The 23,624-nt window shown below is 39.1% G+C and overlaps 1 protein-coding gene and 1 long non-coding RNA gene across 4 annotated transcripts in view; one reads left to right on the top strand and one right to left on the bottom strand.

Annotated features, from left to right (window-relative positions):
• The window catches only part of LOC116855457, a 31,608-nt gene extending 22,230 nt beyond the window's left edge, over window positions 1-9,378 (top strand). The window contains exons 4-5 of the long non-coding RNA XR_004380357.1: window positions 6,473-6,513; window positions 9,168-9,378. This is a non-coding gene — a long non-coding RNA (uncharacterized LOC116855457). The remainder of the gene's footprint in view (window positions 1-6,472; window positions 6,514-9,167) is intronic.
• MPHOSPH8 (M-phase phosphoprotein 8) overlaps window positions 3,248-23,624 on the bottom strand; it is a 53,917-nt gene continuing 33,540 nt past the window's right edge. For 2 of the 3 annotated variants that reach the window (XM_032838210.1, XM_032838207.1), the window contains 9 exons: window positions 19,328-19,453; window positions 19,157-19,245; window positions 16,515-16,655; window positions 15,263-15,349; window positions 11,123-11,277; window positions 8,356-8,510; window positions 5,463-5,590; window positions 4,529-4,612; window positions 3,248-3,868 (listed from right to left, as the gene is read on the bottom strand). In XM_032838210.1, the coding sequence (XP_032694101.1) occupies window positions 3,827-3,868; window positions 4,529-4,612; window positions 5,463-5,590; window positions 8,356-8,510; window positions 11,123-11,277; window positions 15,263-15,349; window positions 16,515-16,655; window positions 19,157-19,245; window positions 19,328-19,453 (1,007 nt within the window). In that variant the 3' untranslated portion in view covers window positions 3,248-3,826. The remainder of the gene's footprint in view (window positions 3,869-4,528; window positions 4,613-5,462; window positions 5,591-8,355; window positions 8,511-11,122; window positions 11,278-15,262; window positions 15,350-16,514; window positions 16,656-19,156; window positions 19,246-19,327; window positions 19,454-23,624) is intronic. The other variant, XM_032838208.1, reaches the window with a different exon arrangement.

Here is a 23,624-nt window from a genome sequence, read left to right as displayed (position 1 = left end):
AGAGGACTATTTCCTGATTTTAATTTGGTCCTTTTTTTTTTTTTTAAGATTTTATTTATTTATTTTGACAGAGAGAGATCACGAGTAGGCAGAGAGGCAGGCAAAGAGGGAGAGAGGAGGAAGCAGGCTCCCTGCCGAGCAGAGAGCCCAATGGGGGGCTAGATCCAAGGATCCTGAGATCATGACCTGAGCTGAAGGCAGAGGCTTAACCCACTGAGCCACCCAGGCACGCCTGGTCCTTATTTGATTGTTTACTCATTGTAATTATAATTTTCTGCTTTACCAGTAATGCTCCTCTGTACTTGGAGGAAGATGGAAAGCTTAGAAATCCCAGATCTGGTCTGAAAGGAGCATTATCTGCAAGTGAGCACTGGATGGAGGAAAGCAGTGTGGGTTCTAATCAGTGGTTCTCTGCATTTACTTACCAACCAACTGGTTGGTAACCAACTTTACTTACTTACCAACTTTACTTACTTACTTACCAACACTTGGACCAATAAAGCTTTAAAAACTTAAAAACAATTTTAAGGGTTTACATAGTTTTAGGCTATGGAAAATTAACTGCAAAAAATATTAAGATTTTCCAAATTCTTACTTCATAAATCACTTTTTGATAGTGCTGGTGTGTATATCCTCCTTTTCCTTGGTCTTTGCTTATCATCCTCCTTGCTTTAAAGACATTAGACTTGCATGGTAAATGCTTTATCAGGTCCTTTCACCATTAATATTCTGGATGCTACTAAGCCTTTTTCCACCACTAGTATTTTCTTACTTTGAAAGCTACCAGTGTAACACTGAGTCAATTCTAAAAACACCTGAGTTTCAAACTGCAACCTCCTGACATTTCACTGAATAAGACCGGAATGACTTGGGAAGATGATATACGCAAATGACCTCTTCTCAGAGCTAAACCAAACTCCCTAACTGAAGCTGTTCAACATTTGAGTAGTTTGGATACTGGATGTTGCTCTTTGGTACTATGGTGATAAAGAAGCATGTATGGGGCGCCTGGGTGGCTCAGAGGATTAAGCCTGTGCCTTCAGCTCAGGTCATGATCTCAGTGTCCTGGGATCGAGCCCCACATCGGGCTCTCTGCTCAGCAGGGAGCCTGCTTCCACCCCCGCCCCCCGCCTGACTCTCTGCCTACTTGTGATCTCTGTCAAATAAATAAATAAAATCTTAAAACAAAACAAAACAAAACATGTATAATGTGCTTTCTACTACAACCATAGTCATTAGAGTGGACCAGATCTGAATGACATAGAACTTAAATTAATTGAATAACCCAATTATGTTGTCCTTACTGCCATATGCACGGGAGAGGATTTTTTTTTTTTTTTATTTGAGAGCGAGTGAGCGAGCAGTGGGTGGGGAGGGTTAGAGGGAGAGGGACAAGAAGACTACCACCCCCCCGAGCAGGGAGTCCTGCGTGGGGCTCAAACCCAGGACCTTGAGATCACAACCTGAGCCAAAGGCAGATGCTTAACGAACTGAACCATCCAGGTGCTCCTGATTTATTTTGTTTAAGTTAATATAAAACTGAAATAAAAATGTGTACTATTTGGTTTTCTCTGAGTCTGGCTGAACAATGATGCATCCCAGTTTTGACGATCTGCTTAATAAGATTGCCCACGGCCTAGATATAAAGCTCAGTTCCATATTCTGTATCATATATGCTTTCTAAGAAGACTGCTTTGGTTTTGACCTATGGTACTAAGCAAATCTGTAAATCATCTGGTCATGGTTTGTTTTCCAGAGAAACCATGGCTCACACTTTGTACAAATTTTATTTAAATGTCAAAGTAGCAGCATTATCAGTATCTGATGGAATTAACTGCCTAGTCAGAGAACCAGCAAGAAACCACTCAAGTGCGAGTCTCTAAACGATTCAGGTCTTCTCCATCCTTAAGAAACCAGAACTTTCAGAGTGGACAGGTATGGTTTTCATTTGGCTATAGAGAAGGTATAGAACAAAAGGTATTAAATATATAAATATAGAGAAGGTATAGAACAAAAGGTATTAAATTCTGTGGCTCTATTTTCTATTCCTAGTAGATGCAACTGTTTATATAACTTACTGCCACATCTGGCATTAAATAAAACTGGTAGAAGTTGAGATGGACAACTCAAAGGTTGTGTTAACCTCAAATAATCTCACACTTCTGTCTTCCTTCCCTGACCCTGCTTCTGTCAAAATAACTTGCTCAGTTATTTTCTTCATGTTACACGTTTTTGATTTTTGAAGATTTTATTTATTTAATAAAATTAAAGATTTTATTTTATTTATTTGACAGATTGTGAGAGAGGGAACAGAAGCAGGCTTCCTTCCTACAGAGCAGGGAGCCTGATGTGGGGCTCAGTCATGACCTGAGCCCAAGGCAGATGCTTAATTACTGAGCCACCCAGGTGCCCCTGTTTTGTTTTTTTTGTTTTTTAATCCTTGCTGACTTCCCAGCTGTCATACTTCTGAACCTAAACTTCTAAGGAAATTATTCATCAGATTTCCTACTTGATTTCTAGCCTGGCCTAGCCTCTTGGATGAACTTGCCTCTTGTAAAGCTAATAATATCTTAAGCATGATTTTGAGACAGAAATTTTCTTTAAAAATGCATTTCTCCCTGACTGTTCTGACCCCCACCCCACTGCTAACTCAAATCTCACAACTTTTTTCCTAGAAAGCTGTGAAGTCAGATATAGTGCTAGTCATACATGACTCAATGTAGATGAAAAAATTCCAATCCCAGCTGTCATTTAGCTAAAAAATTACACATTAGTATCCCCCTGGTTTTGAAGTCCTGAGACTTGAGATACAAAGAAAATAGACCAACATTTGGTGTTTTATTGAGAACATTGTAGGAAAAGGCAGTATGTAAAGTAAAAATGGCTCTCTGAAATGTCTATACAATGTATGTGGTCTAGTGTATGACATTCTGAAAATTTTTCATTAAAATTATAAAACCAGTCATGAACTAAATAATTTTATAATCTCCAAGTCCAGACTGAATTTGACTTTTTAGTTAGCCAAATGTCTTAAGAGACTATGAGAGATCTGTGGGGAATCTCTAGAAGCAGTAACTCTTCACATGAGGCACAGTATGGCAAATAAGCCTTGGCTGGCCTTCCCAGTCAGTGTTTGTTAAGGGCACAGGATCTGGCTTTTGAAAATTACTTGACAGATGAAAGAACAAGGATAAAAGTCCACAAGTACTATGTTCTTTAGGCCCCATAGTGTCCTGGCTTACATTTTTTTCCTTTTTTTTTCTGTATCTTAGATTCTGATTTATTATCTTTTCAAAGAATAAAGGATAACTGCAAATACACAAAGTTTTCACCTCCAATTCAGGATCTGTGGCAAATGCATATTACGAACAGCTCAGACCTCCTCCCTCAAATCTGCCTACCAAGTTAGGAAGTCATCCTTTAAGGGCAGCAAATTGATACCTTATTTAGTGCTTCAGTGACTTGAATATCACATCCACGCTTAATTGTTTTTAATGCACAAATTCACCAGGGCTAGTAGAAAATTTCAAGCTAGAAAAAAGACTTTTAATTTTCTTAAATAATCCTTCCATGTACCTTTCCACATTGTGGAAAAACTGAATTATGCAGTCTGGAGACAACATCAAAATTTCAGAACACTGGCACAAATACTTACATCTATATTTTATAATATATTAGAACCACCATGTCCTGTGTTAGAGCCTGTAACAGATAACAGGCCTGAAACTGCAAGAGGTTTACAGATGAAACTTCAATTCTGGAGGTGTTAGCTGTGCCAGAGTTCCAAAATAGGCCTGGAAATAACTCCATCCCAACTTTCCGTTCCTCACTGCAGCTGTACTCTGTATGCACCTATTAGCAGTTTAACCTTTTGAAAGAAAACAGGCGTAAGTATCAGTACAGATACCTCTATCAAGTTCCTCTTTCTTCAAAGAGGGAAAACACTCACACAACCGAGATTTGTCTTATTTGGCAATGTTCTCAAATTGGTTATCAATTCAGGGTGTTAGGTTACCACTTTTGTTACACAGACTTTTGGTCCACCTTCAGTGAACAGCCTACGGACATACATAAAATGTTATACATTAAATAACAAAGGCAAGAACTACAGCTTCGACTCCTCAATACTGGAGAGATGCATCCTTACCATCAGTCCCTTTCTTTTTTTTTTTTTTTTTAAAGATTTTATTTATTTATTTGGCAGAGAGGCAGGCAGATAGAGGAAGCAGGCTTCCTGCTGAGCAGAGAGCCTGATGCGGGACTCGATCCCAGGACCCTGAGATCATGACCTGAGCCAAAGGCAGAGGCTTAACCCACTGAGCCACCCAGGCGCCCCATCAGTCCCTTTCTTGACACACAATTTATGTCTAACACATCTGTAGATTCTGGTGCACTGCTATCCCAGAAAGCACTGGTCTCCAGGACAGGCACACCAGGAACACAGCATTCTTGGAATTTTTTTCTGCCGATAAAGTAATCTGAAATAGCAATATGCGTAGCTGCACTAAATGTAAGGAAAGGGTTTCACCTTGGCAGAAGGCGCTTCCGTCAACCTTATGAAGAGTTTATTGAGGCCTGCAGCAGGGCTGAACGAGTAAACAAAATGACTGTCCTAGGGAGAGAGACCAACCAGTCAGTGTTCTCTCAAACTTCTACATCAAAGAACATCATTGTATCTTAAAACATTTCAGAATCCAAAGACGTAAAAGAGAACACAAATTTTATACTTTAGATCGATTTGCTGATTACTTTTCTTTTGATTAAAAAGATACAAATGACAAAAAAGCTTGTAAGATATATCTGCAAAAACAGCAACCAGATAAATCTTTAGGATTGGATTAGCTTGTATAATGTGTATGGATAGCCATATACAGCATGAGTGTTAAAAATCTTCATAAACAGTTGATTTTGCTTAAGTCAGCCTAAGGAAAGAATTCTAAGTATAGAAAAGGAAACATACAGGTTCTTCAAGACCATTTTTTTGTTAAAATTATATAGCTGCTAATATTTTATTATAAACCAAAATTAAAGTATAATGGTTACATAAAGCTACACAGATTAAAACTAGGCATAAATACACCCATGTTCTAGGTATCTGAATCACAGAATGGGTATATTTTTAAAATTCTCTAAATTTCCTTTAGGTGAATGTTTGTAATTATAATGGTGGGAAAAGGCAGAATATTTTAAAAAATCAGACAGTACATTTCTTATACCTTAAGAATTTATATTCAGAACATTCTAAGACATTATGATAAATATAACTTAGGGCATATATATCAAACATGAGAAATCCAGACTCTTACAAAATTTAGGAAAATTTTATAATTATGGGTTATTGTCTTATTTCCAATTGGCTTAGTTGTAATTAACATGTTTTATTAAAACACACCATTAAAAGTCATCTGTGCTTCTGGATTAGAAGAATGTATTTTTCCGTAATGAACTACAGAAAATCTTACCAGAAAAACTGGAAGTTGAAATTTATCATTTAAAACTACAGCTTGTACACTACATGGTCCACAGAGCCGGGCAATAACTTCTTTACCCAAAAAGTTGGCATGGAAAATAAACAGTAGGATGCCAGAGCCTGAATAAGGGAGATGTAAACATACATTTTAGTATCAACCCTACCAAGGCCATCTTTCAACTCTGAAGAAGGCGTACCTGTACAAGTTGGGAGTGGTCCCCTCAGTAAGCCTGGTGGAACACACCCTGCCTGATGCCCACTCATACCGGACAATCTGAGTCCCAATTTCAAAACTTGGTGTTACCTAGCATTTTTTCAAACCACAGCCCCTTTCTATTTTTTTGTCCAAGTAATCCCTACTGACAGCTCAGGGAACAAATTTTTTTAAATATGCTTTCTACATTAATTTTGGTCTTAAAGGGTAAAAGTTGCTGCTGAATATGTAAAATGTCCTTGGATGCAAACTTCTATGACGGTTTCTCTGGGTTTGGGTTTGAGTGTCCATTTTCTTCTACATAGTCTTTTGCCTTTTCCCAATTTTCTGATTAATACCATTATTTTGGTGGGGTGGGGTAGGGTGGGGTGGGGACTGTGAAATTTGAAGCTTTCACTGAATATCCAAAATATTCTGCATGACTCATTTTTCTGAACAAAGCTACACTTTTATTATAACAGAAAATAGATACATGAACTCTATGACCTTTCTGATAAGCCATTTTTTAAGATGAAAAAACACTGATCCAGCCCAATTATAAACAAGAGGAGGCTTCATAAAAGAAACCCCCAAGGAACCATTGGCTTTTTTTGTTCTGGTCCCAGGGAAAGGAGGACACACTGATTCAACCCTAGCTCTCTTTCTTCTCCTTTCGAAGCTATTTAAGGTTTGTCATACTGATTACTTAAAATGCTATACCCACCCCACACCTGCCCCCAAAGTGCTGAGGTTCCAAAGAAAAGGCCTACACACAATATAGGGACTGTTTCTTGTCTTTTTCCCCTCAGCTCCACTATGAATGAGCATCTGATCTGGGACAGAAGTTGAGGTATTTGTTACTCTCTCTATAGAGGAGAGTGGTGGTAACTCTTCAAAATGACCTGAATGGGGACTAGTGGTCTACAGTGAAAAATCCTATTTGAAAATCCTTCATTCAGGTGCTGTTTATTCTAACCAAAATCAGTTAGATCTAAGGAAGTTGTGTTCATTAGCTCTACTCTGACAAGTACTTGAATTTCACAGACCTACTATGACATGAGGAACCCTAATCAATTTGCTAGCAGTTGTTTCATGCTATCAGTATAAATGTTTTCTCCAGCTAAACTAGGTGTTAAACACAATCACAATCCCCTCAAGGAACCAAGGTCAGTGCTTCTCAAACTTGAGTGTGTTCATAAATCACCTGAGATCTTAACCAAGGTGTCAACTGAGAGTCAGGTCTGGGTGGGCCTGAGAGTCTGCATCTCTAACAAGCTTGCATCTCTAACAAGCTCTCAGAGCAGTCTGAGACCACACTGACTAGCAAGGGTCAGGAAAACCTATCAGGATCTTGTATCAGGATGACAAGGCATCTTTGGTAAGATTTCACATAGAGAAGATTTCTGTTAGCCACACTGTGTATGTGCAGAAAAAAAATTAGTAACCTTAAGACAGTCCAGGTGCACTGAAGCCTGTAAGTTGTGAATGCTGGGAGACTGGCCCAGATCAGCTCAGCAACCCCTACACCCTTCCCCAACCTTGTGCTCACTACTCAGCAATGCAAACTATCCACTTGGACAGTTGAAGCCACAAGTGATTCTTCAATGTCAAGTTCACTAAACACAGGTGTTATGTAATAGGTGTCTTTAATTAAATTTTCATTAATTACACACACACACACACACACACACATATATATATAAAGATTTATTTCTTTATTTGAGAGAGAATGAAGCAAGGGCTGGTGGCCAGAGTCAGAGTGAAAAGGAGAAGCAGACTCCCTGCTAAAGCGCAGATGCAGGACTCGATCCCAGGACCCTGAGATCATGACCTGAGCCAAAGGCAGATGCTTAATCAACTGGGCCACCCAAGCACCCAATATGTATTTTTTTTAATGGACGTTTTTTCTTAACAAAAAAGCCAGAACCCAGTTTCCTACTTTCATGAAGGCAGTGTTCTTTCCACTTAAACAGTTTATGCTGTGTCCCTGTCCTGGAGAAGGGCCATGCCCATGTCATGGTCTTGCCTGCAGAGCAGCTGTTAAGGAGAGGTTAGGAACCAGAACTAAAGTTTCCACCTCCTGCTATTCAACTTTCCTGTGGGTCAAGACACTGACTTTTTATTTTAATCAAGTTTAACAAAAGTTAGTACAATAATTAAGATCCAACTTCCATACTTTTTTCAAGACCCAAGGCAGAAAGAACAGTTCTAACTTCCATGCTTTTTCATTTTTAAAAAAATTTAAGATTTATTTGAGGGGGGTGGAAGGACAGAAAGAAAATCTCAAGCAGACTCCCTGCTGTACACAGAGCCCAACTTAGGGCTCAATCTCAAGACCCTTGAGATCATGACCTGACCCAAAATGAGGAATCAGATGCTTAACTGACTGAGCCACCCAGGCACCCCTATGGTTTTTAAACAAGTGCTAACTAACAGTGCTCCGTGGATCCCTCAAAGTCACCTGGGATGGTAGATATCAGCTGGGTCACCTTTTTCTGCCAGAGTAGCTCTGCTGTTAACTATTTTACATAATTATTATACATAATGGGATTCTGTGAAGATATGTTCACAGAGTTCTATTTAAAAATCAGCTGACAGTCTATGGCCATACCACCCTCAACAGGCCCACATCTGATTAGAAATCAGCTGATATTTACCGTGTCAATTTTCAAACAGAAAAACATAGGCTTACCTTCTGGTATGTTCTGTGGGGGTTTGTAATTGAAATCTGTTGAAAAATCTGGCCCCTCACAGAGACGATGACATGCTATTGGGAAAATTGGTTCTAATAGAGCAAGACGTGCTTCAAAGTAATCCCTTATTGTTTCTTCTGCTACTCTTGACAGTCTAGGCAAAAAGTATAGTAAGAGTTGTTAATATTAATGTAGAAAATAACCATGAGTCATATTATCAAACTGCTGAATACATGAGGCCTTCCCATATCAACCTTTAAAATGAATGTAATTTCCTACTCATCCTGCTTCCCTGGTGTATTTTTCGTTAGCACTTAGCATCTGACACACTGTCTTACTGTCTATGTTGCCACAGGGAATTTAGGCTCTAAGAGGGCCAGTCTTTCCCCCCCGGCTGCTCTCTCCATCTTCCCAGTCTTCTGAATAGTTCCTGCGTACAGGAGCACTCAATACTTATTTGTCTAATGAAAATGAAAATTCTACTGAACAATAAATTTGAGAAGTGCTACAAACACACACACACACATTTATAGTACTTAGTTTAGAAGACAGTTAAATAAAATGCTAATGCAGATTAGTGCTAATTCAGAAAATATTTTTAAACTATCTTGCAGGAAGGTAACCAACTCATTTGGTTTTCCCAAGATATTCAGGTTTTAGGAGTGGAAATCCACTGTATTGGGTCATGGACACACAGAGAAATTACGGGTTGGGTAAAGCTCCCAGCAAAGGCTGGAAGACTCACGACGTACGTGCCATTTTTGGTTTGTTTTTTGTCTCTCATCTGAAATTTACCTTACTTTCTACCTAGAATATAGATCCTGGAATTGGAGTAACTATCATGCAGGCATGAAGATCCAAGTCATACCTCTAGACTCGCTGTTACTTTGAACAATAAACATCTTACTCGTGTTAACAACTGTTTGTGACGTTTCTGTTACGTGTTGTCAAAATAATTTTCTTTTAATTAGTTTCAGAGGCAGAATTTAGTGTTTCATCAGTCGCATATAACACCCAGTGCTCATTACATCAAGTGCCCTCCTTACTGTCACCTGCTTATTCCCCCCCCCCCCCCCCCCCGCCCCACACACTCATCTTCCCTTCCAGCAACCCTCAGTTTGTTTCCTAGAGTTCAGCCTCTCTGGTGGTTTGCCTCCCTCTCAATTTTCATCTTATTTTTTCCTTCCTTTCCCCTATGTTATCTGTTTTGTTTCTTAAATTCCACGAGTGAAATCATGTATTTGTCTTTCTCTGACTGACTTATTTTGCTTAGCGTAATACCTTCTAGATCCCTCCACATAGTTGCAAATGGCAAGATTTCATTCTTTTTGATGACAGAGTAAGCCAGAATAATTCTTAAGGAAAAAGCTAAGTTACTTGTGTGATTTTCAATTAAAATAAAATGATTTAGAATTCATCTGAAAAAGAATGAACTTGAACAGATAAACTGTGGTATATCCAGACAATGGAATACTGTTCAGCATTAGAAAGAAATAAGCTAAGCCACGAAGACATGGTGGACCGCTATGTTTATACAGTATTATTTAGTATTATTTACAATAGCCAAATTATGGAAGCAGCCAAATGTCCATCGATAGATGATGAATGGATAAAGAAGAGGTAGTATGTAAATTATTCAGCCATAAAAAATGAAATCTTGTCATTTGCAACATCATGGATGGATCAAGAGAGTATAATGCTAAGTGAAATAAGTCAGACAAAAACCATATGATTTCACTCATATGTGGAATTTAAGAAACAAAACAAATGAACAAAGGAAAAATAAAGAGACAAATCAAAAAAACAGACAACTATGGAGAACAAACTGATGGTTCCCACAGGGGAGATGGGTGGGGGGATGGGGAGATGGGAGAAATCAGTGAAGGGGATTAAGAGTGATGAGCACTGAGTTAATATAGAGAGTTGCTGAATCACTATATTGTACAGCTGAAATATAATACTATGTTAACTAACTGGAATTAAAGCAAACAAATTAAAAAAAAAAAGACATGGAGGAATCTTCAATGCATATTACTAAGTGAAAGATGCCAATCTGAAAAGGGCAAGTACTATGATTCCATCTGCATGACATTCTGGAGAAAGCAAAACAATGGAGAGAGCAAAAAGATCAGTGATTGCCATGGGTCGGGGGGCAGGGGCAGGAAGGGATGAACAGGCAAAGCACAGAGGATTTTTAGGGCAGTGCTATTCTGTATGACACTAATGGTGGGTACACGTCATTATACATTTGTCAAAACTCCAAAATGCGCAACACCAAGGTGTACCCTAATGTAAACCCATGGACTCTGGATGGTAACTGTCAATGCAGGTTCATTGGTTTTAGCAAATGCACCACTCTGGTGGACAGATGTTAGTAGGGGAGGTTGTGCATGTATGGAAGCAGAGGATATGTAGGAACTCTGTACTTTTAGCTCAACTTCACTGTGAATCTAAAACTGCTTGAAAAAATCATGTCTATTAAAAAAAAATACAGATTAGTTTTAAGAAAGCATGAGTCAAATTATGAGCATAATTAAGATTTTTAAGGAGATACTCCTATCTAGGAGTGTCAGTGTTAAATTTTAAAGTTTGAGACCTCAATAACTGTCAGGAAAATAATTCATATGCCGCTTATTAAATTTATGATATTTTGAGAACAGAAACCTGTCATGACTTCCACTTAACAATCTTCATCTGAGCAATTATACACATGATGTGTCCACACAGACTCTGTGACTTAACCATGGCACACTTGCTCACACTTACGTCTCTAAATGATTCTTCAGCAAGTCGTACACCAACACGTTGTTACACTGCTTTGCAAAATGCAGTGCGCTGTTTTGGTGCTTTGATAAAATATTGCAGTCAGCTCCACATTCGATTACAAGTCGTACAATATCAGAATTTCCTCTTTTACAGGCCTACGACAGGGAAAAAAGGAACAGTAATTACTTAGCTGTAAGATAATAACTACCAATCTGTGTTTGCCCCTTTCTCCACACGTGAGCTTGGGAATTTCTGTGAAGAGAAGGACAAGAATGTTGGAGAGGGAGAAAAAAACTTGGCATAGGGTCTCACCAAGAGTTACAAACTGTTAAGTAAACAGTGGTATGCCTCTTTTACTCAGTGAACAGTACTGAAATCTGTACTACAATTTCATCCCTGACTCCTGCGGAAATGGGCAACTCTAAAAAAGATAACATCTGTTCCAAGTCAGAACAAACACCAGGCCTTCCTAAGCTCTAGCGTGCTCTATTCTTCAGATCAAGTCTCCCAGCACCACAAAGTAATTTCAACATTTCCCTAGAAGACTGCTTTAAAGGAGACTAATTGAGCATAGATACAAATTTGAATTCAGCAAATTTAAGATGGACCTGGACACAGTTCAAAGACCATTTCCAGAGTAAAAACACCTACATCTATGTTCTCTCCTGTCTGTCATTTATTTACCGGCTAAGGGACGTCAAGTAAGTCCCTATTCTGAGTCTCACTGTTTCCATTTGTTGAAAGGGGATCACAGTACTTCCGCCTCACAACACTGAGGATGAAATTAAATAACATATTGTAAAGGACCAGGGCAAGCCAGTAAGCTTTCCTACAAAAACAAGGCCATCTGGTATGCTACTACTCCAGACAGTATTTCTACAGAGTAGGTTTTTAAGCTGTGCAAGTGCTAGGTCAAAGGGCATGCATCTCATGGAATAGCTGACAAATATGCCCTTCAAAAGAATGTAACTCAGTGGTTCCCACTGGGGTGTTCCCCCCCCCCCCAGGGGAATTCAGGCAATGTATGGAGACATTTCTGGTTGTTACAGGGTGGGTACTTACGGCATCTGGTGCAGAAGTTAGGGATGCTGTTATACATGCTACAAATGATCTGGCCCACAATGCCAGGAGGGAGAAGATTGAAAAGCCCTGCTGGAACCAATCATATGCCCCACATCGGTGGGTGAGAATGTGGTTTCTCCACCCCTTCACACTGTGGTAATGACCAATTTTATATATTATTTCTGAGATGAAAGGTTTTTTAAATTTTGTTTCAAAAATTTCTGAAAATCTCTCCCCGTGTTTATTTCTTCTAATTCTAAAAACCAATTTAATATACTAAATCCTTAAAGCTTAAGAAACTAGTACCAAAAAAAAACCAATATAAACAAAAACCAGACCAAAACAAAAAACAAAAACAAAATTTAAATACAGTTATAGGCAGTCTTATTTAGACAGCAGTTAAATATGCTTTACGCACTTCTCTAGGAAGAAGGAACAAACAGTCCATCGATCCCTTCCCCTCTAGACACTGCCTTCGTCCTTGTCAGATCAACTCCTAAGTGCCTGCTACATCCAAGATCCACCTCCTAACCTTGTGCAACCCCACACCCCTCATACCCAACAAATGAGGGCACCAATACCCTCTCCAGTGCTACTTCCCAATGGAACTTCCCAGCCTCTTTCTCTGGCATCTCTGCCTCAGCAGATGCTGCAGGCCTCCTTAAAACGCTCAGCATACTTCTCTCTTCTGATCTTCCTCCTCCTCCTCTAGTCTTCCCTATGTGGCTGCCTTCCATCTCTGGCTTTTCTTTCCCTTCCAACTCTCAGCAGTGACCCCACTCTCACCCTAGGGCTGTAACTGTGCTGTCTACAGTGATGACCCTGAATCTGCATCTACAGCCGACCCCTCTCTCTTGAGCTAAAGAACACATGTGAAACATCATCTGAGCATTCCTAGCTCAAATGCAACACCACTCTCATTGTATACTGCCTGACTTCCCGAAATTAAGAAATAGGATTACCAAGCATCACCTTCAATTACCAAGCCCTGTGAGTTCTATCTTCTCAAACCACTGATCAGTCTATCCACTTTTATCTCCACTGTCACTACCTAGGTACAGACTATTATTTTGCTTAATTTTATTTTATTTATTTTTTTAAAGACTTACTTTTTTTTTTTTTTAAGATTTTATTTATTTATTTGACAGACAGAGATCACAAGTAGGCAGAGATGCAGGCAGAGAGAGACAGAGAAGGAAGCAGGCTCCCCGCCGAGCAGAAAGCCTGATGCGGGGCTTGATCCCAAGACCCTGGGATCATGACCTGAGCTGAAGGCAGAGACTTTAACCCACTGAGCCACCCAGGCGCCCCTATTTCACTTAATTTTTTTTTTAAAGATTTTATTTATTTGGGAGAGAGAGAGAGAATGAGAGAGAGCATGAGTGGAGAAAGGTCAGAAGGAGAAGCAGACTCCCTGCCAAGCAGGGAGCCCGATGTGGGATAGATCTGGGACTCCAGGATCGTGACCCAAGCCGAAGTCAATCACTTAACCAACTGAGCCACCCAGGAGCCCTATTTCACTTAATTTTAAAAACATCCCTGTACTGCTTTTTATTTATTTGTTTATTTTTTAAAAATTTATTTATTTTACAGAGAAAGAGTAGGCAGAGGCAGGCAGAGAGACAGGAGGAAGCAGGCTCCCTGCTGAGCAGAGAGCCTGATGTGGGGCTTGATCCCAGGACCCTGGGAACATGACCTGAGCCGAGGGCAGAGGCTTGAGCCACACAATGAGCCACCCAAGTGTCCCACTGCTTGTCTTTTTAACCAATTCGTTCCCCCTACTGAACTAAGTGAGGGACATTAAAAACAACCACCTTTATTCTGATTATGTCTTTCTCTAGCTTAAACCTTTTAGCAGCTCCCAACTACTCTCAGGACCAAGTTATCCTAATTCCTTGTTCCAGATGTAGACCACGTCCATGCTCACTGCCCTATGTGCACACCTTTATGCACCAGACTACTTAAGTATTTACTGTTTAGAATGTACCTGGCGATTTCTCAATAAGATAAAGTTTTAATTCATACTTGATGTGCCAATTCTTCTCTAAGCATATGGCAACAGAAGACACAAAGGAAAACTAAAACTCAAAAGTAGGGCTCCTGAACAAAATAAGCATTTCCATAAACCAAAAATGATATGGCAACACAAGCAGTGAGCAAGGTCCACATCTCGAGCATGGAAGAAGGTTGAGGGGATAGGTGAACCGGGCCTTGCTCTCTTATTGACTCAGCAAAGACGGCTGAAAATAGGTACTATATACAAACACCCACTTGGGTCAATTTCTTGCACAAAACTGTATCTACAAACACAGCAGTAAGACAGAGCCTCCATGCCAGGAACTAATGCATGGCTCGGTGTCAGGACCTGCTCTGTCCTAATGGCATTTTAGGCCAGGAACCTAAACTACCACAGTAGTTAGACCGGGGTTGACCCCAGGAGAAGCAAAAACAAAACTGCTAAACAGGGAGAGGTCATTAAAGGGATAGTCATGGGGGATGCTTTAACGACCTTCCACTCAAAATGGTCAGCAAACCACAATTCCAAATATGCATGAAGAAATTGGAGGCTAAGGAGATGAATCCACCAATGTAAAATAATAATGAAAGTACATCATGTTCTTTTCCACTCCCAGCTCTCTGCATATCCTATTCCATTTCCTGCTTACACAGCTCATCCCTGCCAGCTTATATATCATTTGTAGGATGCAGCTCAGCCACCTATCACACCCACATCCACCCCCTTTTTTTTTTAAAGTAATCTCTATGCTCAACATGGGGCTCAAAACTTATGACCCCAAGATCAAGAGTCATATGCTCTACTGACTGAGCCAGCCAGATGTTCTACCCTGTCCCACCTTGAATCGGCACTGCTCAGCCTGGTATCAACTTTTATGTAATCCCATGGCTCTCTGGGTTTATTCCTATAACATTATTGCTCACATCAACTCTTAATTTTGCTGACCTGTTTCTCCTACACATTTGTGTCCTGTTCCCCATCATATTCCCAGCCCCCAGCAGAGTGCCTGGCAATCAGGGTACTAACAGGAACATCTGTCAAGACCGAAGTGAAATATTTACCTTCATTAGAGCAGTCTCACCATTGCTCTGCTGGACATTAACAAAAGCTCCTGCTTCCAAAAGAATAGCCACTGTAGTTAAAAAGTTCTAGTAAAAAAAAAAAAAAAAAAAAAAAGGCAAATTTAATTCCCATAATTCTTTAAAAGATAGTTTTTGATGACTTTAAGTTTTTAGCCATCCAGAAAAATACTCAGATTCTATCCCAAGCAGATCAGTGAACATGGGTCTTCACTGTGCCCACCATTCAGGCCCCATGCACAGCCATACACAATTTGACAGCAAGTTCAACCTGAAGTTTAACTACTGGTTTCAACATAAGAAACTCTGTATATCAATCCTTTAAAAAGATATGTGGAAACATTTTAATTATGTTCTTAATCAAAAGGAACACTTAATTTCAATTGGGAAAGATTTTTAAGATTTTTTTAAGGGTACCTTTCATGTTATTTTCTCTTTTTTAAAAGATTTTATTTATTTATTTGACAAAGAGATCACAAGTAGACAGAGAGGCAGGCAGAGAGAGAAGAGAAGCAGGCTCCCCACTGAGCGGAGAGCCCAATGCAGAGCTTGATCCCAGGACCCGGAGGATCATGATCTGAGCCGAAGGCAGAGGCTTACCCCACTGAGCCACCCAGGTGCCCCAGTTTTAAGAGTTAAAAAAATTTTTTTTATTTGACAGAGAGAGACACAGCCAGAGAGGGAACACAAGCACGGGGAGAGGGAGAAGCAGGCCTCCTGCAGAGCAGGGAGCCTGACACAGGGCTTGATTCCAGGACCCTGGGACTTGAGCCAAAGGCAGACACTTAACGAATGAGCCGCCCAGGTGCCCCAAATTGGAAAAGATCTTTAAAAGATTTAAGATTGAAACCAGCATTAGTATATTAATCAGAGGCCCTTTTTCTTTTCTTTTTTTTCAAGTATTTCTATGCCCAGTATGGAGTTTGAATTCATAACCCTGAGATCAAGAGTCACATGCTCTACAGATTAAGCCAACCAGGTGCCCCTAGGGTCTTTTTTCAATATGAATCACTTCCCACTAGAAAAATCACATTTTGAAAATTCAATTATAAAGTACTACTATTGACAAAAAAAAAAAATCTATTCATGATAAGTCCTAGATGAACTGAAATATGAGATTTTAAAAGTTACATGACCATGAGAGTTATATTTCCCTACAGAAACAGACTCTTGTTCTGGTTCACAGGCAGGAATTCCTACAGAATAAGAAACTGAGGTCTTTTGAGTTCCCAACCTTCTCAGCCGCATGAATGAGGGCAGTGGTCCCATTCTTCTGTCTGCCATTCACCTTAGCCCCCTTCTTGATGAGGAGCCTCAGCAGGTCGTCTTGCCCTCCTGCTGCAGCGAGCATCACCAGAGTCATCCCGCTTGAATCCTTCATTGGTTTTGTTGAGGAAAAAGACATGTCAGTGTCCATCAGAAAAATTTTAGAGCTAAGTCTTTCCGTCTATGATGTTTCAATGTGAAATCACTTAAATACACAGATTTAAGTAGCTACTTAAGGTTTTTATGAAAATATCCTTATAATAATTAGAAATATCACAGTTTCTTTCAGATGTAAACATAAAATTTTACAACTTCCATGTTTGTTTGTTTGTTTTAAGATTTTATTTATTTGAGAGAGAAAGAGAATGAGAGAGACCGAGCATAAGAAGGGGAAGGTCAGGGGGAGCAGCAGACCCCCTGCTGAGCAGGGAGCCTGATGCAGGACTCCAGGATCATGACCTGAGCTGAAGGCAGTCGATCAATTAACTGAGTCACACAGATGCCCTACAACTTCCATGTTTTAAAGGCCTATCATATCAACACTTGGCATGACATGTGATGAATAGTATTCGTATCTTGATGCTATAAAAATGGCAAAGTATTTATCACACATTTCAGACACAAAAGTCTCCTTGTGTTCTAGGTAAAACAGGTGAAACTTACTCACTCACTTGATACTCACTTAGTTGGCTGAAAGACCTAAGGCTCGAAATGACTACTAGACGTAACCTAAGTCCACTCTATTGGTGACAGGCTAACTGAATGCTGTCACCACAAACGGTGGCCTATATGAATGTAACTGTTGGGAAGTGACGGTTGGCTACTCAAAGGATAAAGAAGAAAATTCAAAAGGAGGAAACTGATACGACTGGATTCTAAGATGCTATGACAAAATAGAGAAATTAAAATACTTTAAAGAGATAAAATTACATAAAGTTGACAAAAAATAAAAAGGTAATAGCTTAAATATTTTCAATCATTAACTGAAACAAACAAAACATTTATTAAATACCATCCATTTATTAAATACCATTTATTAAATACCATCTAGTAAAACCAAGTTCTAATAGTTACTTTTTGGTTAATTTGGCTACAGGAATTTGGCTATAATCTGAAAGCTCAGCAGAATTCACTTATATGAGCAATCTGAAGGAATACAAAAGTCTTCTGAAGTAAGAGAGTGCACTTCCTCTCATTTGTAAAGTATCCTATTACTACAAAACATGTTAAAGGGGAAAAAACCTTCTTCTAATTTATTCATAAAGACCAAGCTACATTAGTAATAAAGTAGGAAAAAAAATCTGATAAAACCCAGCATCCATCCACCCCTGATAAAAACTTAAGCAGGTAAACAAAGGAAGTCTAGAAAGAGAAAGACTACTGTCCACAAGAAACCCACAACAGTAAAATAGAAAGAGAACCTTCACACACAGCCTAAGGGGAAATCCCCACTCAAATCAGAGGCAGAACAAGATCACTTCCATTACTACTATTCTTCAAAATGTTACCAAGTTCACAACACCAGAAAAAGAAATATTACTGGGAAAAAAGGGAACAAAATAGTTACTTTTTAATAGGTGATCATATTCTCTGCCCAGAGAATCCCAGGCAAGTGACTTAAAAATTATTACAGTAAGAGAATTTCACAGTGACGGAAGACCACATGTATGCACATGGGTGCACACGTGCACACACACACACACACACAAATCAATAGCTTCACCAAACATACAGAATAACCAGTTAGAAGACAAAATGTGGAAGGAAAAAGATCCTAATGATCATACTGAGATAATTTAAAAATTATCAAATATGTAGGAACACAACCAAAATGAATGTGCAAGAACCATACAAAGGAAAAAAAATTTATAAAACTTTGCTTTACGAATAAATGAAGAGCTGAATAAATGTAGAGGTACCATGTTCTTATTTGAAGGACTAAAAATGTAAAAATGTCAATTCTCAGTCAAATTAATCTATAGAGTTCATGCAATTTTACCCAAAATCTCAGTAATTCTTTTGAACTGTAATTCCTAAGGAGTAAGCTTAAAAAAAAAAATCCACCACCAAAGCAAAAATACTAAAGAAGAAAGTATAAAAAATCTTTTATAAACAAGACACCCAAAGCCATAAAGGAAAGGATCGACAGATATGACTATCTAAAAATAAAAATCCTCTAAATAATAAAAGACTCAAAAAACAAAAACTAAAAACTAGGAAGAAAGGGTTAAGGTGCTGTCATTAAAAGAAAAAACACCCCCCCAATAAATCAAAATGAAAAACTACAGCAACAGAACCATAGACAACTGCTGTGAAGAGGAGACTACCACCGAAGCACCAACAGAGACAATGACATAAAGAGTCATTTTATGCCCCTCAGAGCAGCAGAGATTCAACCACAGACAAAAACCAGACAGGCCACAGCTAAACCCAAATGGTCACTCTTGGGGCTGGAATTACAAGGTCTATAATTTTCTACACTATACATTCCTACTGTGTTTTCAGTTTACAAAATGAACATTACTTTTTTAATTTTTAAAAAAATGAAAAATAAAATAGAATTATATTAAAAGAGCTAGTATCTTTATTTCATGAGATTTTACTAATTACCTCTTGGTCCAGGTTATAGTCTTCATTTGAATTAAGTGCAACTTTTACAGCAATATAATCTCCATTTTTCACAGCGTCCCTCAATAAATCTACAATGAAAGAATTAAGAAAAATTAGGCTTCAGATATCTAGATACATGAAAAGGACCTCCAAAATTCCTAAACTACTCACTACTTGGAATTGCATTTGCTGTGGTAAAGTTCTCATCTTCCCCATCAAGATGCTTTTGAAAATCTTCTAGTTTCATCCATTCCAACTGCAAGTCCATGCCCAAACTCAGAATCTGTTGTCTGCCATCTGGAACACAGAAGAGCCTTATAAATACACATTTTCTTTTCCTGTATCAATGCTGTTTTATTAACTTTTGGTGTCTTAAGCAATGTTTCATATACACTTGTAATATATTTCATTATGTAACTGAGTCTTTAATTAAATTTCTGCTTTTCTTGGTCAAGTAATACCAACTACCCACATTTAGATGTCACAGTGCTTCAAAAGCATAAATACAAGATTAAGTAGCTCAAAGGAAGAGAGAAAAATCATAGGGATTCAGTAAGAGGAATCTCTTAACTTTTCTATCTCTGGCCATTCTTCTTGGATATGCATTGCCTACAATCATTTATGCAAGTAAAGCCATTCTAAATGTGTAAACCAGGGGCACCTGGGTGGCTCAATCATTCAGCATCTGCCTTTGGCTCAGATCATGATCCTAGGGTCCAGTGATTGAGCCCCACATTGGGTTCCCTGCTCTGTGGGAAGCCTGCTTCTCCCTCTCTCACTCCCTCTGCTTGTATTCCCTCTCTATCTCTTTCTCTGTGTCAAATAAATTTAAAAAAAATCTTTAAATGTGTAAATTAGACCTGTATGTAAATAAGTCACTGATCTTTCAGACTCAGCTCCAGGTCCTCCTCTTGGAAGGACTCTCTGTGCTCCCTCCTACCCACAAAGCAAGTACTAGTTTCCTCCCTCATCTGTCTGACCCAGGAGCTTCCTAACATTAGGAAAGAACATGTTCATCCACTACTGGCAGTGCAACAAATAAGATTTGAGCATTAATTCATTGGGGAGTATTCAAAACAACTGTCTTATTTTATTTTTAAATATTTTATTTATGTATTTATTTGTGGGAGGCAGAGAGGGGCAGAAGGAGAGAAAGAATCTTAAGCAGTCTCCCCACACAGCACAGCCTGATGTAGAGCTTGATCCCGCGACTCTGAAATCATGACCTGACCTGAAATCAAGAGTTGAGTGCCCAACTAACTGAACCACCCACCCAGATGCCCTTCAACTGTGCTATTTTAAAAAGCAAAAATAAAAAATATTTTATGGTAAAAGTACTTTCACCTAAAACCAATTCCTCAGGGGCGCCTGGGTGGCTCAGTGGATTACACCTCTGCCTTCGGCTCAGGTCATATCTCAGGGTCCTGGGATCGAGCCCTGCATCAGGCTCTCTGCTCAGTGGGGAGCCTGCTTCTCTCTCTCTCTCTCTCTGCCTGCCTCTCTGCCTACTTGTGATCTCTCTCTCTCTGTCAAATGAATAAATAAAATCTTAAAAAAAAAAACAAAAACCAATTCCTCAAACTACACAAATGTTAGGCAGTTAAACTTGCCATAGACATGAAGTTTGTAAAAGACACACAAAGAAATGAAAGAAATTCTTCCAAAGCTTTCAACTCAAACCCACACTTCTCTTTGCTACCTCTAAGAGCATTCCATCATAGAAACAGCACAGCCTTAAGAGCTACACATACTGGATTTTCTGTATCCCAGCTCCTTATGTCAGCTGCATGGCTTTGAGTAAGTCATGTAAACTTGCAATACCTCACTTTCTGAATAATAGCAGTAGTAGTAATAGTAAAAGCAGCTAACATTCAGGGAGAAGTGTTAAAGTATTTACATAAATTAGCATATTTAATTCACACACAATAACCTATACAGGGATACATGTTATGGGTAAGAAAACAAGGCAAAGAGGTTCTGTGATTTGCTCAGACACACACATCAGTAAGCCAACAGGCATCTTCTCACTGAGTTGTATCTAAGCCCACAGCTGGACCTCCTCTCTCTAGCACAGCCCCACAATACCATGGACAGATCTGTGAAGCAGGACAGAGGAGGGTTCGTATCAATTGAGATACCACCATCTAACTTAGAGGACTGTTATAAGTAACAACAACATGCAATATAAATAACAAGAAAAGATATGCTGTAGCTTGGATTTTGGTCTCTAACATAGCCAACTTGTTCAAAATCCTATGTTCATTCCTACCAAGTACTGGATCTTGATTTGGCATCTGGTAGTTTAAGCCTTTCTATTTTTAATAAACTTTATGAATTTAATAAAAAGCTTATTTTTAGTAACTAAAAGAATGTGTTAGGAGGTAAACATCTGTGAACAGAGCACTAACTTGAGCAAAGACCCACAGACCCACCCTGGGTCCCACTCCCATACCATGCTATCCCCCACCACAATGATGTCACGGATCTGGAGTTTGAATGTCATTCCCTTCTGTTCTTCTTAAAAATGGTTTTGCCATAAATACATGTATCCTAAAAAATCTACAGTTGTTTCTTAGCTTTATAAAAATTGGTATTGGGTGAATGGGTTGCTCAGTCGGTTAAGCATCTGCCTTTGGCTCAGGTCATGATCTCTGGGTCGTGGGATTGACACCCATATAGGGTTCCCTGCTTAGGTGGTGTCTGCTTCTCCCTCTCCCTCTGCCCCTCCCTCCTGCTCGTGCTCATGCCTACATGTGCATGATCTCTCTCTCTCTCTCAAAGAAACAAAATCTTTAAAAAGAAATTGGTAGGGTGCCTAGGTGGCTCAGTGGGTTAAGCCTCTGCCTTCGGCTCAGATCATGATTTCAGGGTCCTGGGATCCTGCCCAGCATCAGGCTCTCTGCTCAGCCAGGAGCCTGCTTCCCCTTCTCTCTCTCTGCCTACTTGTGATCTCTGTGTGTCAAATAAGTAAATAAATAAATAAAATCTTAAAAAAAAGGAAAAAAGAAATTGGTATCTACGTGGCTAATTTTGTGCATCATATTGACTGGATTAAGGGATGCCCAGATAGCTGGTAAAACTTATTTCTGGGTGTGTCTCTGAGGGCCTTTCTGGGAGATTAGCATTTGAATTAGAATAAGCTAAAGATCTGCCCTCATCAGTGTGGGCAGGTAACATCCAATCCTCTGCACTACACAAGAACACAGATTCTCTCTTCTTGAGCTGGGACCTCCATCTTCTGCCTTGACACCAGGAATCCTGGTTCTTGGACCTTTGGACTTCCGGGTTTACACCATCAGCTCTGTGATTCTCAGGCCTTTGCACTGAGACTAGACTGAAATTACATTATCAGCTTTCCTGGGTCTACACTGCAAATGGCAGGTTGTGGGACTATTCTAAACCTTTATAATCACACATGCCAATTCTTTCTAACAAACCTTCTTTTTTTATATATATCCTGTTGATTCTGTTTCTGGAGAATCCAATACAGTATCATACTGAAGAAATTTTTTTATATATTTTGAGTACCAATCCTTTGTTTTTTTCACCTTTTTAAATGGGAACTTTGATGAATACAACTGCTTTGCAACCAACCCTATCACTCTTTTCTTTTATGGTACTTTTTTGTGTCTTGTTTCAGAAATCCTTCCCTATCTTAAAGATATGATCCTCTGTCCTCCAAATATCTAATATCTAACTGTCCTCTTTATATTTAAGACCTAATCCATCAGAATTTGGTTTTTGTGTATGGTTTCTTCCACGGATAACCAAGTATCCTCACACCATCTATAAAGAGCTTATCTCTCCCCAGGGATCTGTTACCACTTACCATCTATCCAGTTTCCATATCTGCAAGAGTCCTAGTCTGAAGACTCTACTCAATTAACTAATTTAACCCTCTCTGTGCCAAGTAAATATTGTAGCTATACAATACAGCAGGTCTTGATTACTACGGGGATAACTGGTTTTGGCTTTTAGTTACTCTTCCACATAAATTTTAGAATCAGTATTTATAAATTCCATTAAAAACTATGTTGGGGGTGGGGTGCCTGGGTGGCTCGGTGGGTTAAAGCCTCTGCCTTCCGCTCAGGTCATGATTCCAGGGTCCTGGGATCGAGCCCCGCATCAGGCTCTCTGCTTGGCGGGGGGCCTGCTTCTTCCTCTCTCTCTGCCTACTTGTGATCTCTGTCTGTGAAATAAATAAATAAAATCTTTAAAAAAAAAAAAAACTATGTTGGGAAGCTTACTGGAACCAGAGTGACATTATAGACCAACTTAAAGAAAATATCAAATTTATATTGTGTTTATTAATAAGATGGTATTAATTTTAATAACTTTCAAAAAGTTTTTATAATTTTCTCCATATAGGTCTTACAGATCTTCATACACAATATTCTTAGAAATCTTTTAAATGTATTGCTATTGAAAATTAATTTTCTCATCCCCCTACCTATTTAATTGAAGTATA

Source organism: Lontra canadensis, unplaced genomic scaffold (assembly GCF_010015895.1).
Source record: "Lontra canadensis isolate GAN:19392208 unplaced genomic scaffold, GSC_riverotter_1.0 scaffold103, whole genome shotgun sequence".
NCBI lineage: Eukaryota > Metazoa > Chordata > Mammalia > Carnivora > Mustelidae > Lontra > Lontra canadensis.
This window is presented reverse-complemented; position numbering and strand designations above follow the sequence as displayed.